This window comes from Salvia hispanica, chromosome 4, assembly GCF_029641045.1.
Source record: "Salvia hispanica isolate PSC_SH4W2 chromosome 4, Shi_PSC_v1, whole genome shotgun sequence".
Taxonomy (NCBI): Eukaryota; Viridiplantae; Streptophyta; class Magnoliopsida; order Lamiales; family Lamiaceae; genus Salvia; species Salvia hispanica.
Window position 1 is genome coordinate 57,223,130 of NC_142695.1, and position 16,790 is coordinate 57,239,919.

A 16,790-nucleotide genomic window follows, 5' to 3' on the forward strand; every position below is an offset into this window, starting at 1 on the left:
CTTCTAAAATCCTGTGCCATTTTACAAGTGTGACATCTTTTGTGGGATGGAGGGAGTATTTCCTGAGGACTTTCTTAAAAATAATTTTGTACCTAATTTTGGTTTTGCATCAAGAGAATGCATCTATTGTAGTAATTTCTTTACGATTTGATGACTGAAATTGATTCTTACTTAGCACGATAAGAATTCAAAATATAGTGATCAGTCCACTTCAGATTATTTTTGATTTAATGTCTTGAAGTTATTTTATAACGCATATCCTAAGAGCTATATATAAAAACATTATATTAGTCCCATTGGCAGGCACTGCGCTCGAAGATAATGGAGATAACAAAATGTCAACAAGTGGGAAATTATGAGACAAGCCAGTGGGGGTCATATATTGACATTTCCACATGCACCACTTCAAAACTACTCGAGAATGTGAGCTTCTTGTTTGTGTCTCCTATCTTACATTAATTGTATCTTAGGACTTATGATCCATTTCTTTAATAATTATTTCCAATATTCCACATCATCTCGCGCTCCTAGTTGTTGACAATTCCTATAGTCACCTAATAGTACCAACACAGAACGGAAATTAAGCACACAAAAATAGATCTAGATTAATAATCATTATTACGCGTTGAGCAAATAACACGATACTGTTACGATTGATCGAATCCTGCAAGTGAATCAACTACCTTCCATGTGCAGTGCCATTCCGATGCAGGAAAAAATTCATGGTACAATCTAGGAAATCTCTGTAGAACGTATGTATTATCTTTTCATATAATTCTCTCCAATAGAATTTAGAATTTTTTTATATCTATTTTCTCTATATAGAGTAGCTACCACGTGGGCCCTGAGCCAAAGGGCTTAGTTTATACTCCCTCCGTTCCATAATAATGGAGACGTTTCTTTTCGACATGGAGATTAAGAAAAAATGTGTTTGGTGAGTTAAGTAAATGGAGAATAAAGTGGAAAATAAAAAAGGTAGAGAGATGAAGTTGACTTTTGCTAAAATAGGAAATGACTCTATTACTATAGAACGTACCAAAATGTCAAAGTGACTCTATTACTATAGAACGGAGGGAGTATTACATGAATTAGTTAATTCATTATTTTAATCTATCCAATTATCTTTCACTAACCAGCTTTCTAGCACCAATAAAAACATACCATGATAAAGTTGTATCAATTACGCGCTAAGATACCAATTCAAAATATATACAGAAAATAACAATAATTCAGATTTATTTAAAAATAATAAAATTATGTACGAAAAGATACAAATTGACAAAATTTTCCATTTGAAGAAAGCAACACTTTGGTGGCCCATTGCATGTCAACTCAATAGTCATATCTTCCTTCATTCCTTCACTCCATCTTTCTTCATTCTTCATTCTCATTCTCTTGCCCTATTTCCCATCTCTCAACAAACTAAACAAAACAAAACCAAATCAAATCAATGGACACCACCACCACCACCACCGATCCATCCGCCGCGGCCGCCCCGAGCCGCTACGAGTCCCAAAAGCGGCGCGACTGGAACACCTTCGGCCAGTTCCTGAGGAACCAGCGGCCGCCGGTGGAGCTCCACCGCTGCACCGGCGGCCACGTGCTGGACTTCCTCCGGTACTTGGACCAGTTCGGGAAGACCAAGGTCCACCTCCAGGGCTGCCCCTTCTACGGGCAGCCCGACCCCCCTGCCCCCTGCGCCTGTCCCCTCAGGCAGGCGTGGGGCAGCCTGGACGCCCTGATCGGGCGGCTGCGCGCCGCCTACGAGGAGCACGGCGGGCCGCCCGAGGCGAACCCCTTCGCCGGCGGCGAGATTAGGGTTTACCTCAGGGAGGTGAAGGAGTTCCAGGCAAAGGCGAGGGGGGTTTCTTTTAAGAAGAAGAAGAAGACGAGGAAAATGGATGATCAGTCGACTTCCTCTACGACGCCGTTTTCGTGAGATTTTCGATCTATTTTTGGTAATTTTTTTCTCTTTCTGGTCATATATATACTACATACATATATGTGTTTCATTGTGTTAATTCATTTTTGTGAGGGCGCAGTGGTATACTGATGATGTCATTTTATTCAGTTTCCGATCTTTGTGATGAATCTTTTGAAAACCCTAAAATATGAGCAATTCACCCACTACTATTCATGTGCAAGAAAAGTTGGCTGTTTATGAATTCTTGTCTTAGTATATAATAGCACATCTTTGTTCAAATTTATTTAGACATAATTTTCCTCTAATCATCTAAAAGAGGGTAAAAAAAAGCACTCACATACATAATTGGGATCCATTAGATTGACCGGAAAACTCCATTAAATTCGGTTTCCTCTATTCATTGTGTTACTTTACTGTTTCTGATCTTACTAGTCCTGTTTTCTGGATTCGTCACTATAGACACAGTAATACTATGTGGCAAGATCCCCCACCAAATTGAGTAGCTCTAGAATTTGCATGTCAGATTTCCATTTTATGAGCATCTTTTGAGATTGTGGAAGATCTTTTGCCCCCACAAATAGTCAATTGTGATAGAGGGTATATGTTAATTAAATCAAGAATGTGACACAAATTATTACTATATCTTCTTAAACTTTGTTTGATTAATTACACCTTAATTAAGCTGTTGTCAAAACTCAAAGGCACCAATAATATTATCGACGGATCCCACTAATTTACACTTCTTAACTTACTTAATGGAGTACTATACAATTCAAACAGTGAGAGTAATTTCAAAAATTGGAATTTAAGTGCTTAATTATCTTTACCAGATTGCCTTCTGTCAGTTGAGATTTTGTGGGACATCACAATTATTAAATCTTGTCCTAATGCTACATTTTTCGTTTAATACAAAAGGAAAACAACCTAAATTTCACAAGGTTGATTATTCCAAGTTTGAAAATTTTCTTTCAATGAGTGCATGGTTTGTGTACTATTTCTCAAATATAGTGTGAAAATTACTCTAAATGAACTCGATACTAAATATGCTCTGCCTGCTAAAAAAAAGGAGATACAAACTGTTTTTTTTTTGTATAATTTATATCCACAATTCTGAAAAAAATAGAGAGATTCATACATAGAGTAAGAGTAAGATATGAAATGAATTTCACGGTGTTGAACTTGAACACAATGCAATTCAATATCTAAAACTTCGTAGCTGGAAATTCTTACATCATGTAACACGATAAAATAAAAATTGAGAAATGCGAGAGATTGTAAAAATCAATGTTGCAAGAAAGGTGTACCATATTTAGGATCAATAATGATTTATTTATTACATGTACGATAAAATAAATAGTGCAAAAATCTACGACAATTAGGCGACTTCTAATAACTCAACATTGTGAATTCCCATGGTTGTGAGTGAATGAAAGTTTGGGGTGAAAGAAGATAAGTTGTTAGTACATAAGGTGTATCCTAGATCACTTCTACATCTCACAACATCTTTAGTGTATTCGGAGTAGATAAATAGTTCATTGGTAGATTTAGTAGTATATTGTCCCACAAACAACAAGTCACCATTTGCGAGAACTTTGAGTGGGTAAATAGCTCCATAGATTTTTGGTTGGTTGTCGAAGGTATATTCTTTAATCCAAGAAATCGTTTCTCCATAGTTATTCATCCTCCAAACATCAACATGCAAAGTATCGCATAAACATAGTTGATCCTTTGAAATACTTAGCTGAGATGCATTTAATCTTCCGGGAATAGAAAGAGGAAAACCGCCAAATAGCTCAGAGTGAATATCAAAGACACACATCAAGAGATTGCCCTTTAAATCAGATGCCAACCAATGAAAATATCCATTAAAAAATGCAGCAACCAGTAGTCGCGGCACAGGATCGACTGGCGTTGGTACTACTATGCTTTTCCACGACCCTCGTCCTCCTAGAGTGTATGCATAAAAATACCAAGACCCACTACTAGGTTCATGAATACCACATAAAATCTTATACTGCCCACTTATTCTACTCACTCCAAATCCCAAAAATGTACCACATTTACTCATAGGTCGAGGTGGAGGTGGAAGCGCGACATATTCACTAGTTATTGGATTGCACACGTAAATAGTATTAATGCATGCATGCCACACTAAAAACAAACCATTAACTGAATCAATTACAGCACGACTGTCACAAGGAGCATATAGACATGGAGCATGATGGCTAGGCAACACGAATTCGAAAGGTGGCCTGAAGCTCTCATCGTAGATTGTGTACACATCGCGCCGAAGAGCAGAGCCAGGCATGGTATTGGACTATTCCATATAGCAAAGTGATCCAATTCTATCAAAAGGCGCCATGCTTTACAAACAGACTTGCACCTTATACTGCTTCTAATCGGGAGCCTTCTCAGGATCTCTCTCGTTATCTCTTCCGGTAGGATTAGGAAGAAATCTTCCTTCATTATTATCGAAATATATTAGATTGGGGAAGACATGCGGATGAAGAAAAATATATTCTTCGATCTTTTTATATGAAGGATTAATCATACTTGGATTTAATTAGTATCAAAAGGTTAAAGATGGATAAGGTAATCAAAACCGAAAACGAACATAAATAACAAGTAAATGAAGAAAACCTCATGCTCTTGTAAAGCCTTGAAGGATTGATTTGCTTCTTCCAGTTTCAGACACACACATATAAATATATTGTATTTTGTCAAAAATTAACTAGATTTTATTGCATAAATATCAAATATCATTCTTAGGATTGCAATATATAACACATGGTTACCAAATTAATTAATAATTATGATCAAGGATAAATTTGTTAATTAATACTCTCTCGGTCCCAAGATAAGGGAGTCGTATTCCTTTTTGGGATGTCCACTATAAGTGAGTCATTTCCCTTTTTAGAAAAAAATATTTTCCATCTATTTTATTCTCTCTTTTCTCATCTACTTTTCTCTCTCTCAACTTTACTCTCTCCATTTTAATTATTTAAATATCAATTCCTTAAATCTCGCGCTCAAAAGAAACGCTTTGTTTATCTTGGGACGGAGGGAGTACAACGATAATGCTTCGATTCCAAAAAATTTTGACCTAATTTACACTATGTGTATAACGATTACATTCATTGACATAATGCTATTAATTCAATGTCTGACAACTGCAAATACTAAAGTATTTTAAAATCTTAATTTTTAATGACAATTGACACCCTAATCAATGTAGCATATATATTGTAGGCACACACATCGCCTTCGTGTACCTACCACAATTAGGATCAATTAAAGGTTATCTGTTTTAAGGTAGTAATATATATGGGCCTATAGAGAAAAGGATGTCAACAGGCTAATGGGCCAAAATGGCCCGGCCCATGAGGATTTTTTTTTCTTTTCTTTTTATGCCAGGAAAATGTTGCATTTACTTTATGTGCCTTTAAACTATAGAACTTTTCACTTTTTGGATTTGAATTTTAAAATTGGTCACTAAATTTTTTGAGTATTGATTTTATCTGTTCAATGTTAGGCCATAGAAAACATTGATAGAACGCCGTTTTCATCGCCGGTGTTTTGTAAACTATCCATATCGCAAGTCAAAGCATATTCTGAAAATGTTCACAACTTTTATTTATACAAAAAGCTGATTATTTTGATAATATTTCACATGGAGATAATGATAACTAATTGTTTACATTAAGTTTAAAAATCAGGTTTTAATCTTGTAATATCATATTTTTTATAGTGTAAATTATGTTTGCGTTATTCTCATGTCATGTTAACTAAAATTATATCATGTCGTGTTATGTTCGGTTGAGAGTTTTCATAATAGGCCGAGTTCAGATTATGCCTTATTGAGTCATTATCAAGTTGACCTGATAAATATTCAACCTACACAGTTTGTCAATCCTACACTTTTGTATCTTTCGATGAATGTTTTGCTATACAAATTTTGATGGTGGATTCGTGTTGTTTTCGTAGAATGTTTGGCATCAATTGAAGTGAATTTTTTTACTTCAAATGTAATATGAAATCAAGAGTAAATAGGAGTGTTATGATATCCTTTGTTTTTTCTATCTTTTACTAAAAAACTTGAGAAGCGGCAAATGCCTAGCTAGGGTTAGGTTTATCGAAAAACTTGAGAAAAAAGGTGAGAAGAAAGAGAAAAAGGTATAAGATATTTAGATAATATATATAATAAGATAACTCAAATAAGGAAGTACATATATGTAAAGCTACGTTGGACTCTATACGGTTCGACTCTGTAGCAATCCGGGAAAGAACCGACAAAGAAAACCCGGAAAGGAGCTTATATTTACGCTCAACTTAACACACCAATCATTATTATTCAAAATGATAGTGAAGTATATCTAGATAAATCAAACACGAACTTAAAACTTTGAGCTAGCCCGGCCCTACTCCTCATTTGGGAAATATTAATGTCAATTTCTTTTCATCATCCAAGAATGTATATGACATCCCTTCACAACATACATTTCTCAAAGGGATCCTGTAGTGAATCTCACGATTCTCAACTTTTGTAGTAACTTTAATAACATCTTCGTCCTCGTCAACTTTGATGTGCCATTCGCGCGTCGTAGTTGGAAATTTGAATGCCGCTTCCAAGTGATGTCCCTTATCTTGCATTTTGTCAAACGAATTGAAAAGAATATTAGAGAAATATAATTAATTATGAACGTTGTATTACGTACTTGGTGAGCTTATTAAACTAAGTAGAGTTTGGTGGGTTTATATAAGAGTGGTTATATTATAAAAAGATAGAGAATGCTTATAATCTATGGAGCATTAACTATTATTATGAGAATTTAGAAATTTATCTTTATATTGTGAATAATTAGTTTATAAAAAGATAGAGAATGCCTATGATCTTATGAAATATGAAAATTAGATCGTAAATGCTTATAATCTTATGCAATATGAACTGTTAAAAGCTATATTAAATTAGTCATTTGATCTCATATTATTATGATTTGAAACATGTTTTTACATGTTTGTAATCTTATGTTTGTAATCTTATATATGAGATATTAATTGTTGAAAGCTATCAAAATTAGGTTAATAAATTTAGTCAATCTTATCTTATATTATTATTATTAGAAACAAGTCTTTATTATTGTTAGAATGCTTATAAGAATCCTAGCAGTCTTTGGGAATATTAACTGTTGAAAGCTATTAAATTGAGTTTAATATATGAAATTAGTGAAAGTAATTGACTACTGATATGAAAATCTCACGTACTATTCTTGTTACAACACACTAAGATATAAACTAAACAATGTAATCGGGTTGTTATTATTTTTATTATTCCATTTTTTTTTCTATTTTCATGTAATGCGGACTCTTAAGCTTTGTGACAATAAAGATAAGTAGATTATTTACTTTGTCAATGTAAATAGTAGCTAAAAATGTTAAAATTATAGTAACCTATATCTTTTTTTATGTGTAAATTGACCATTTTATCCTTAACAAAATTGGAAAAATAAATCATATTTTATACAAAAAATGGATTTGTGTTGTGCTTGGTTAGTGTTTTCTTAATATAACGCATTTAGAGTACGCCTTACATTTCAGCTTGCACAATTTATCAGCCCTACATTTTAGTATCTATTGTTGAATGTTTTGCTATACAAATGTTGATGGTGGATACATGTTGTTTTCGTAGAAGGTAAGCAATCAAATTTAGTTTTATATGAAATTTGACATATCTCATATATATTAAGAATTTAGAAATTTATCTTTATATCGTGAATAATATAGTTTATAAAAAGATAGAGAATGCTTATGATCTTTTGACATAATTATGAAAATTATATCATAAATGGTTATAATCTTATGCAAAATGAACTGTTGAAAGCTATACAAATTAGTCATTTGATCTAATAATAATAATAATAATAATAATAATAATAATAATAATAATAATAATAATAATAATAATATTATTATTATTATTATTATTATTATTATTATTATTAGAAATATGTATTTACATCGTTTATAATCCATATTAAATATTAACGGTTGAAAACTATCAAATTTAGCTCAATAAATTTACTCAATCTGATTTCATATTATTAATATTATTATTATGGGATGTAATCAATTGCTAACTAATTATTAATCCCAAATTGAGACCAATTTTCAACCATTAGATTAGAAGATCTTGTGGTTAATATAATGCCAAGTGTAATATATTTTAAATTTAAATAATTATTAATTAAATTAAAAGAATATTAATGTCAATTCTATATGTAGTAATTATAACTAACTACTTTCTCTCTCCTCAAAATCATCTCAAATCTTTAAATTTACGTAACTCTCTCAATTTAAATTATTTTTTCGCAAAAAATATATCAAATTAAAGATAATTTAATAAGAATTCCAACGAGATCTCAATTGCATATGTTCCGACGATGTTCGGGTGATGAAATTTGATAAATTATATTTCAATTTTCGTACATGTTGATAAGCAGCTATTTTCAACAAATGCAATAAAAAATCTCAAATCTTGCCTACAATATATTGAGATTTTTTATTGCATTTGTTGAAAATAGCTGCTTATCAACATGTACGAAAATTGAAATATAATTTATCAAATTTCATCATCCGAACATCGTCGGAACATATGCAATTGAGATCTCGTTGGAATTCTTATTAAATTATCTTTAATTTGATATATTTTTTGCGAAAAAATAATTTAAATTGAGAGAGTTACGTAAATTTAAAGATTTGAGATGATTTTGAGGAGAGAGAAAATAGTTAGTTATAATTACTACATATAGGATTTGACATTAATACCCTTTTAATTTAATTAATAATTATTTAAATTTAAAATATATTACACTTGACATCATATTAACCACAAGATCTTCTAATCTAATGGTTGAAAATTGGTCTCAATTTGGGATTGGTAATTAGTTAGCAATTGATTACATTTATTATTATTATTATTATTATTATTATAAACGTGTCTTTATTCTAACAATTATTGTTAGAATGCTTAGAGCACTCCCAATGGAGTTCCCTAAAAACTCCCTTATTTCTCCCTAACTCCTGCCACATCAGCGCCACATCAGCACCAAAATTTATCCCCAGTTTTTAGCCAAGTGCTACATTGGTTTCTCCCTTATTTCTCCCTTATTTCTCCCTAACTCAACATTTCATTTTTACATCATTATTTTTTATATTATTTAATTTTCCCTACAAATGTATTTAATAAATAGACTAATAATGAACAATTCATCGTTGTATTAATCATTGGAAAATATAATACAACGAGAAAAAAAAAACTACAAATAAAAAACGCAAATAAACAAAGATTTAAAAAAAAAAAATCTAAGACGGAGGGGCCGGAGGGGCGTCGGGATCGAGCCCCAGCGTACTCTGCAGGTGTTGGATGCATTTCCAGAGGGCCGCCTTTTCTTCAGGGGTCCCGCCGCCGGTGAAGTACAGCGTGTACATCTGGGTCAGATTGGCGACATTGCTCGAATAAGTGGCTTTTTCTAAGTCGATGACGGATTCCGACGCGACTTCCGACGTTGCGCCCTTCCCCTTCCGCCTCCCCTTCGCCTTCTTCACTCCCTCCGGGCGCTCGTGCGGACCATCCCCACTCAAGTCGATGTGGGCCGCGCTCCCCTCGCTCTCCGAAACGCTAAGTCGCGAGCGCACCGATTTCCCGTGCAGCGCGTCGTGCATTCCCGTCCGGAATTTGGGGAGATCCTTCAGCTTATCGTAGATGTTCCAATACTTGAAGCCCTTCGTCGACAAGTACTGGCTACTATACATCCGGATGGCCTCATCTCGGACCATGTGCTCGTTCTGGCCACTCGTCATGTGAGTCATCAAGTTAGAATAAATACCGTTGAAGTGCCCGCAGTCCCTCATGAGGCGCTCCCAATGCCGACGGATCGCCTCGCTGCCATGGTCCTTCATTGAGGCAGTCTTGTGGCTCCTGTACTTCGCGGCAATCCGCTCCCAGAATATGATCTCAGTCTGGTAGTTGCTGCGCTCCGCGTCCTGTGACGTGTCCGCCCAGCAGTCGGCTATCAGCTCGGACTCTTGCAGAGTGTAAGTAGTCCTTACCCGCTTCGGCCTCTCATCGGAACCCGTATCAGTCGCAGCCGACGACGCCGGCGCCTTCCCCCTCCCGCTCCTAGAAGGCGGCTCGGTGGGCGTTTCTTCCACCTCGAAGTCCTCCGCGCTCAGTGTCGCGGCCTGAGATTCTTGGTCGCCTGGGGTTGATCCGGGGGTGTCGAACTGGGGCCGATACACATCGTCGGCTGGAAAGGGCATTCTGCCGGCAGAGTTGAAGTACGGAGAAAGTCTCCGCGCCGGAGGAGTCTGCAAAGGAGACGGACCCCCGTATGGAAGTTGGCCGGGAGGAGAACCCATCGCCAACAACGACTGCATCCACTGCTCGTTTGCTTCATCCGTGTTGGGAATTTGTGAACTCGACTCTTTCCCCTTACCCTTATCCTTACCCGATCGGGAACTTTTCTTCCAAAAGCTCATAATTTTGATGAAAATTGAAGATTGGGAGAAGAGATTGAAAATGGAGAGAATGAAGATTGTGGGTGATGAATGGAGGAAGTGGAGGAAATATTTATAGGGGTGGAATGTAAAATAGCCGTTGGGTTCAAAAAAAAAAAAAAAAAATTTTAATTATCGCCGATTATCGCCGAGCGTCGCCACAGTGGCCGGCGATCGCTCGGCGATAATCCGGCGTTAGAACGCCACTCGGCGAAGCAACGGCAACATTATCGCCGAATTATCGCCGACTTCGCCACAATGGCCGGCGATAATTCGGCGATAACCGGCGATTTATCGCCGAGAATTCGCCACCTCCATTGGGAATGCTCTTACAATCTTATGAAATTAAGTGGGGACAGCTGGCAAATTTAGTTTAATACTACTATATGAAATTACTCATCTGATCACATATTTTATATTATTAGAAACTTGTCCTTGTATAGTGAAAGTTCTATTTTTGTTACAACTTATAACACACTAAGAAATAAACTAAACAATGTTAGAATCGGGTTTCTATTTTTTTTTCTTATTATTCCATCATTCAAATTGTTTTTATTTTCATGTAAATAAACTATTGACGTCGAACAAATTTCGATGAACAAATATAGTTACTTTTTTTTTATAATGCGGACTCTTAAGTTTTGTAACAATAATGAAAAGTAGATAATTTACTTTGTCAATATAAATAGTAGCCAAAAATGTTTAAATTATAGTAATCTATATCTTTTTTTGTGTGTAAATAAACAATTTTTTCCTTAACAAAATTGAAAAAATAAATCATATTTTATACAAAAATCGAAGGTTTGTACCATCGCACGAATTGAATAATTTTGTGATTGTCCACATTTATATTGTTGTAGAATTCTTTTTCATGATAGGTACGTTGACTAAGCCGGTGGGTTGAGGTACGGTGATCACATCATCGGGCTCAGGTGAGCCCAAATCAGCGTACCACGTTCAGGATCAATTATGATTTAATTGATACAAGAACCTGGTAAAAAAAAAAAATAGTGCAAAAATCTATGAATGTGAAGAATTATTTGAGTTTCAATGACTCAACATCGTGAATCCCCATGGTTGTGAGCGAAAGAAAGGTTGGGGTGTAGGAAGAGATGTTGTTAGAACTAATGGTGATTCCATGACGATGACCATTTGTGTTTATGGAGTAGATAAATAGATTTTTACTACAATGTCCCATGAGCAACAAGTCACCATTTCCCAATATTTTGAGTGGGTAGTCATATTCATGGATATATGGTCGGTTGTCGAAGGTATATTCCTTAATCCAAGAATTCGCATCTCCATAATTATTCATCTTCCAAATAACAACATGCAAATCATTTGAAGTATCGCATAAATATAGATGATCCTCCCAAATACGTAGTTGAGATGCATATACTTTGCCGGGAATAGAGAGAGAAAGACTAGTAAAGAGCTCAGTTTCAATATCAAAGCAACAAATCGAGAGACTACCCTCTACATCAGATGCCAACCAGTGAAGAGTTCCATTTGAATATTGAGCAACAAGTAGTCGTCTTATAGGATGGGCCGGTGATGGTACTACTGTGCTTCTCCACAACCCTCCTCCTCCTCGTAGAGTGTATACATAGCAAGACCAAGACCTACTACATTCATGAATGCCATATGATATTTTATACTGCCCATTTATTTTACTCACTCCAAATCCAAATAATATACCACATGTACTGATAGTCTGATAGGCAGAGGCGGTGAAGGAGGAGGAGGAAGTATGACATATTCACGAGTCATTGGATTGCATACAAAAAGATCAGTATTGCATGCATACCACACCAGAATCAAACCATCAGTTGAATCAATTACAATATGAGTGTTACAAGGAGTGTCTAGAACCGAAATGTGAGGACTAGGCAACACGAATTGAAAAAGTGGCTTGAAAGCCTCATCGCAAACTGTGTACACATCATCATGTTGATGCGCAAAAGCCAGGCATGGTTTGGGAGTATATGACGTAGCAAAGTGACCCCGTTCTATCAAAAGGCGCCATGATTTGCACACACACTTGCACCTCATAATGCTTCTTATCGGAAGTCTTCTTAGAATCTCATAAGTGATCTCTTCGGGTAGGAAGTCATCTTTCTTCATTTATTACCAAAATATATCAGATTGGAGAATAGAAGAAAAAACTATTCATCTAATTTTATTTATAATAGAAAATGAACAATAAGTCTTAAAAAATAAAAATAACAAGTAAATGAAGAAAACCTTTGATAAAGCCTTGAAGCACTGATTTCCCATGTGTGGGTGTCTTGCTTCTTTCTCTCCGTTTAAGATACACACACAAAGACACACACACACACACACATTTATTTATAAATAGATTTATGATTCTATAAGAACATATGTAATTTTAATCTACTCCATATTATGCCATCGATATTTACCACATTGCCTTCTGTCTGTTGAGATTTTGTGGGACATCACAATTAATTTAAATTGTGCATTACTACAAAAAGTAAACATTCTGAATATATATAGGTTGGTTTAAAATATTTGCATGTGTCAATAAGTGTGCATGACATTTTTCTCAAATATTTGTTCAATATTTTTCAAAAATTTATAATATCGTTATTTTCTATGGTAATCACATTTAAAGTTCTTGTGCACTTTATTTTTGGATATTTTCGTTCATTTTTCATTTTTTTGATCTAGAGGACGAAATTGTTCATTGAATATATTCAATAATATATACTAGCTCCCTTTATCTCATAAAAATAGATTGTTTTTGCCATTTTGGTTCGTACCTTAAAATTAGACTAGTTCTAATAATAAAACTTTTGAACAACTAAACAATAATATGCAGACCCACAATTCATGACTTGTTAGTTCTACACTTATTTTTATCAACTGTTCAATTTAACCAGTGTCATTTCAAGTTGTACTGTTTTTGTAGGACTGAGGGAATATCATTTAGATATACTAATACAATGTTAAATAATCCCAATGTATGCCGTTAAATGTCTCGATGTCCACAATTAAATTTCTTACTCCATTTCACTTTTACTCTTTTTCTTAAATGGACCCTCAATCTAAATTTCTCAAGGTTGGTTTTTCCAAGTTTGAAAATTTCTTTTAATGAGTGCATAGCTTGTGAACAATTTTTTTTTCCTTTTGTTATATTTGTATGCACAATTTTGAGAAAGAGATATCAAACATAGTTTATGATAACCTTGTCGTTTTCAGTAGTCCTTGATTGCTTATACTACTGTATGAAATTTTCCACATGGCTAAGCTGAAATAATAAAAACACTTCACAATATACTAAATTACTAATGTCACATATAAATTGGGATGTTACATATAAATTGAAAATAATGCAAGAAACCGAAGAAATATAATCGGCCATCAAGACTTCGAATCTCACTATGAGTACGCAGGATATATTTTTCCTCTTAATGACTCAACATTGTCAATCCCTAAGCTTGTTAGCGAAAGAAAGCTTGGGGTGTAAACGGAGATGTTGAAAGAATACGTTCGACTTCCTTGAAGAAGACCATATACATAAATAGTTTTAGTGTTTTTAGAGCAGATAAATAGTTTCCTATCATACTGCACTGCGTACAACAAGTCACCATTTACCAATATTTTGAGTGGATAAACAAGTCCATTCTTATGTGGTAGATCGTCGAACATATATTGTTCAGTCCAAGAATTCGTATCTCCATAGGTATTCATCCTCCAAATAACAATATGGCATTTGTCAGAAGTATCACATAAACATAAACATAGTCGATCCTCTAGAACACGTAGTTGAGATAAATATAGGTCGCAAAGAGGAAGTGAAAAACTGGTAAAGAGCACAGTTTCAAGATCAAAGCAATACACTACATTAGATGCCAACCAATGAAGATTTCCATTAAAAAAATGAAGCAATGAATAGTCGTTGTAGAGGATGATGTAGTGCTGGTAATGCGAGACTTCTCCACGACCCTCCTCTTGTACCTAAATTGTACACATAGCAATACCAAGACCGATAATGATATTTACCGCATAAAATCTTATACTGGCCACTTATTTTACTTACTCCAAATCCAAAAATGACACTACCTTTACTCATAGGAATAGGCGGGGGAGGAAGCAAAACATATTCACGAGTCATTGGATTGCATGTGAAAATATTATTAACACATTCACAACTCACCAAAAGCAAACCGTTAGCTGAATCAATTACGTCACACTTGTTACAAGTGGGATTAGTTAAACATCGACCATTAGGACTTGGCAACAAGACTCGGAGAAGTGGCCTAATGGCCTCATCACAAACTTTGAACTCATGGCCTGGAAGAGCGAAAGCCAGGCCTTGTTCCGGAGTATGCAATGTCGCAAAGTCAACCGCCTCTATAAGATGGCGCCATGATTTACAAACACACTTGCACCTCATAATGCTTTTAATCGTGAGTATGTGCAGGATCTCTCTCATAATATCTTGTGGTATAGTTGTAAACAAATCATCCTTCATTATTACCAAAAGGCTTATGCCAATCTAAACAGAAATAGAACAAGAATCTTGAAAAATAACAAGTAAATGAAGAAAACCTTGGGTTCTGATAAAGCCTTGAAGCACCTATTTCCCATTTGTGGCTGTCTTGCTTCTTTCTCTCCTTCTACAAGTTTAAAACCCCACACATAAACATATAGTAGTAGTATATATATGGATAGATTTATTTTCTATATGGATATGGATAATAATCATCCAAATATTATGCCATCAATTTTTACCTGAATTACCTCGAGAATTTGTGGGACAACGAAGTTAATTTTGATGATTTCTTTCATGAGTGCATGGCTATTTTTCAAATATTTTTTCAATATTTTTATACTATATTTTTCAAATATTCTTCATATGGTTACAATGTCGATTATCAATATGATTGTGTGATGAAAAAGTTGGAAGAATAAAAAGGCCATCATTTTTAATAGGTGTTTTTTTCCTTCTCTTGATGCTCCCACCGTGGCAGACTTTTAGATTTGATGGTAGGCCCAAACCAATATTCATAGTAGCATGGTGCTCCCTCCGTCCCGTTCAAGCACAAATTTTTGGACACGAAAATTTAGAAATTGTGTTGAGGAGAGAGGATAAAAGTAGGAGAGATAAGAGAGTAAGTAGATGATAGAATAAAATAATATTAGATATATATATATATTTTTTATCTAAAAACAATGATTCAATTTTATTGGGATGCCCAAAAAAATAATATGATTCAACTTAGTTGGGACGAAGCGAGTACTATTTAGGGTCGGTAATAGGGACCATTTAGTTGTTATGATTTTATTTACTTTCCATAGTGATTAGATTTGCTTTGCTTTTGATTTGCTTTTGCTAGTTTATAGGAGATCCTTTTGTACCACACACATTATAAATATGTGTGAAGTTTTTTTATTATTATCAAGCAGAATGAATTAAATTAATATTTATCATGCTCTCTCCATCGATTCTCCCTCTTAGAGAAATTGCCAGTCTACGCTATTTTCCTCCCTGTGTGCTCTCTTTTCATATAATATACGCCAATCTACGCTATTTTCTTCCTTGTGTGCTCTCTTTTCATATAATATATTCAATAGGAATTAATCTCATATTAATTCCTATTAATAGGGACATGATATTCTATTTTATTTCGAAAGGGAGCTGATATTCTCTCCGTTTATTTATTTAGTTTATTTATTCTTTAGTACTATTATTTAGTTGTTATGATTTTATTTACTTTCCATAGTAGTTAGATTTGATTTGCTTTTCTAGTTTATAGGAGATCCTTTATACCACACATATTATAAATATGTGTGGAGTTTTTATTTATCATTATCAAGCAGAATGAAGAATTAAATTATTAATCTCGTTCTCTCCTTCGGTTCTCCCTCTTTGAGAAACCGCCAATCTATGCTATTTTCCTACCTTTGTGCTCTCTTTTCATATAATTTACTCAGTAGGAATTAATCTCATATTAATTCGGAATTAATCTCATATTAATTCCTATCAAATTGGTGATAAATATACGGAGAGAATATCATCTCCCTTCCAGAATAAAATAGAATATCAGGTCCCTATTAGTCAGCGAATTAGAGAATCATTTAATGGAGTATTTCTATCCCAATAAAAATGAAACATTTCTTGAAATGGAAATAATATCATATCTACTTTTTCTGTTCTCTTACTTTACCCCTCTCTTCATTAATTCACAAAGTAACAGTACATACAATCCCAAGCCGAAAAGCAAACATTTCATATTTATTGGGACAGAGGGAGTAATAATTATAGATAACAATACATACAATCCCA

The 16,790-nt window shown here is 34.4% G+C and overlaps 1 protein-coding gene across 1 annotated transcript; it reads left to right on the forward strand.

Annotated features, from left to right (window-relative positions):
- The first annotated feature begins 1,323 nt into the window (after window positions 1-1,323).
- LOC125195642 (protein LIGHT-DEPENDENT SHORT HYPOCOTYLS 10-like) lies at window positions 1,324-2,165 on the forward strand. The gene has a single exon (XM_048093774.2). The coding sequence runs from the start codon at window positions 1,451-1,453 to the stop codon at window positions 1,937-1,939; it is 489 nt and encodes a 162-aa protein (XP_047949731.2). The 5' UTR covers window positions 1,324-1,450; the 3' UTR covers window positions 1,940-2,165.
- The last annotated feature ends 14,625 nt before the right edge of the window (window positions 2,166-16,790 follow it).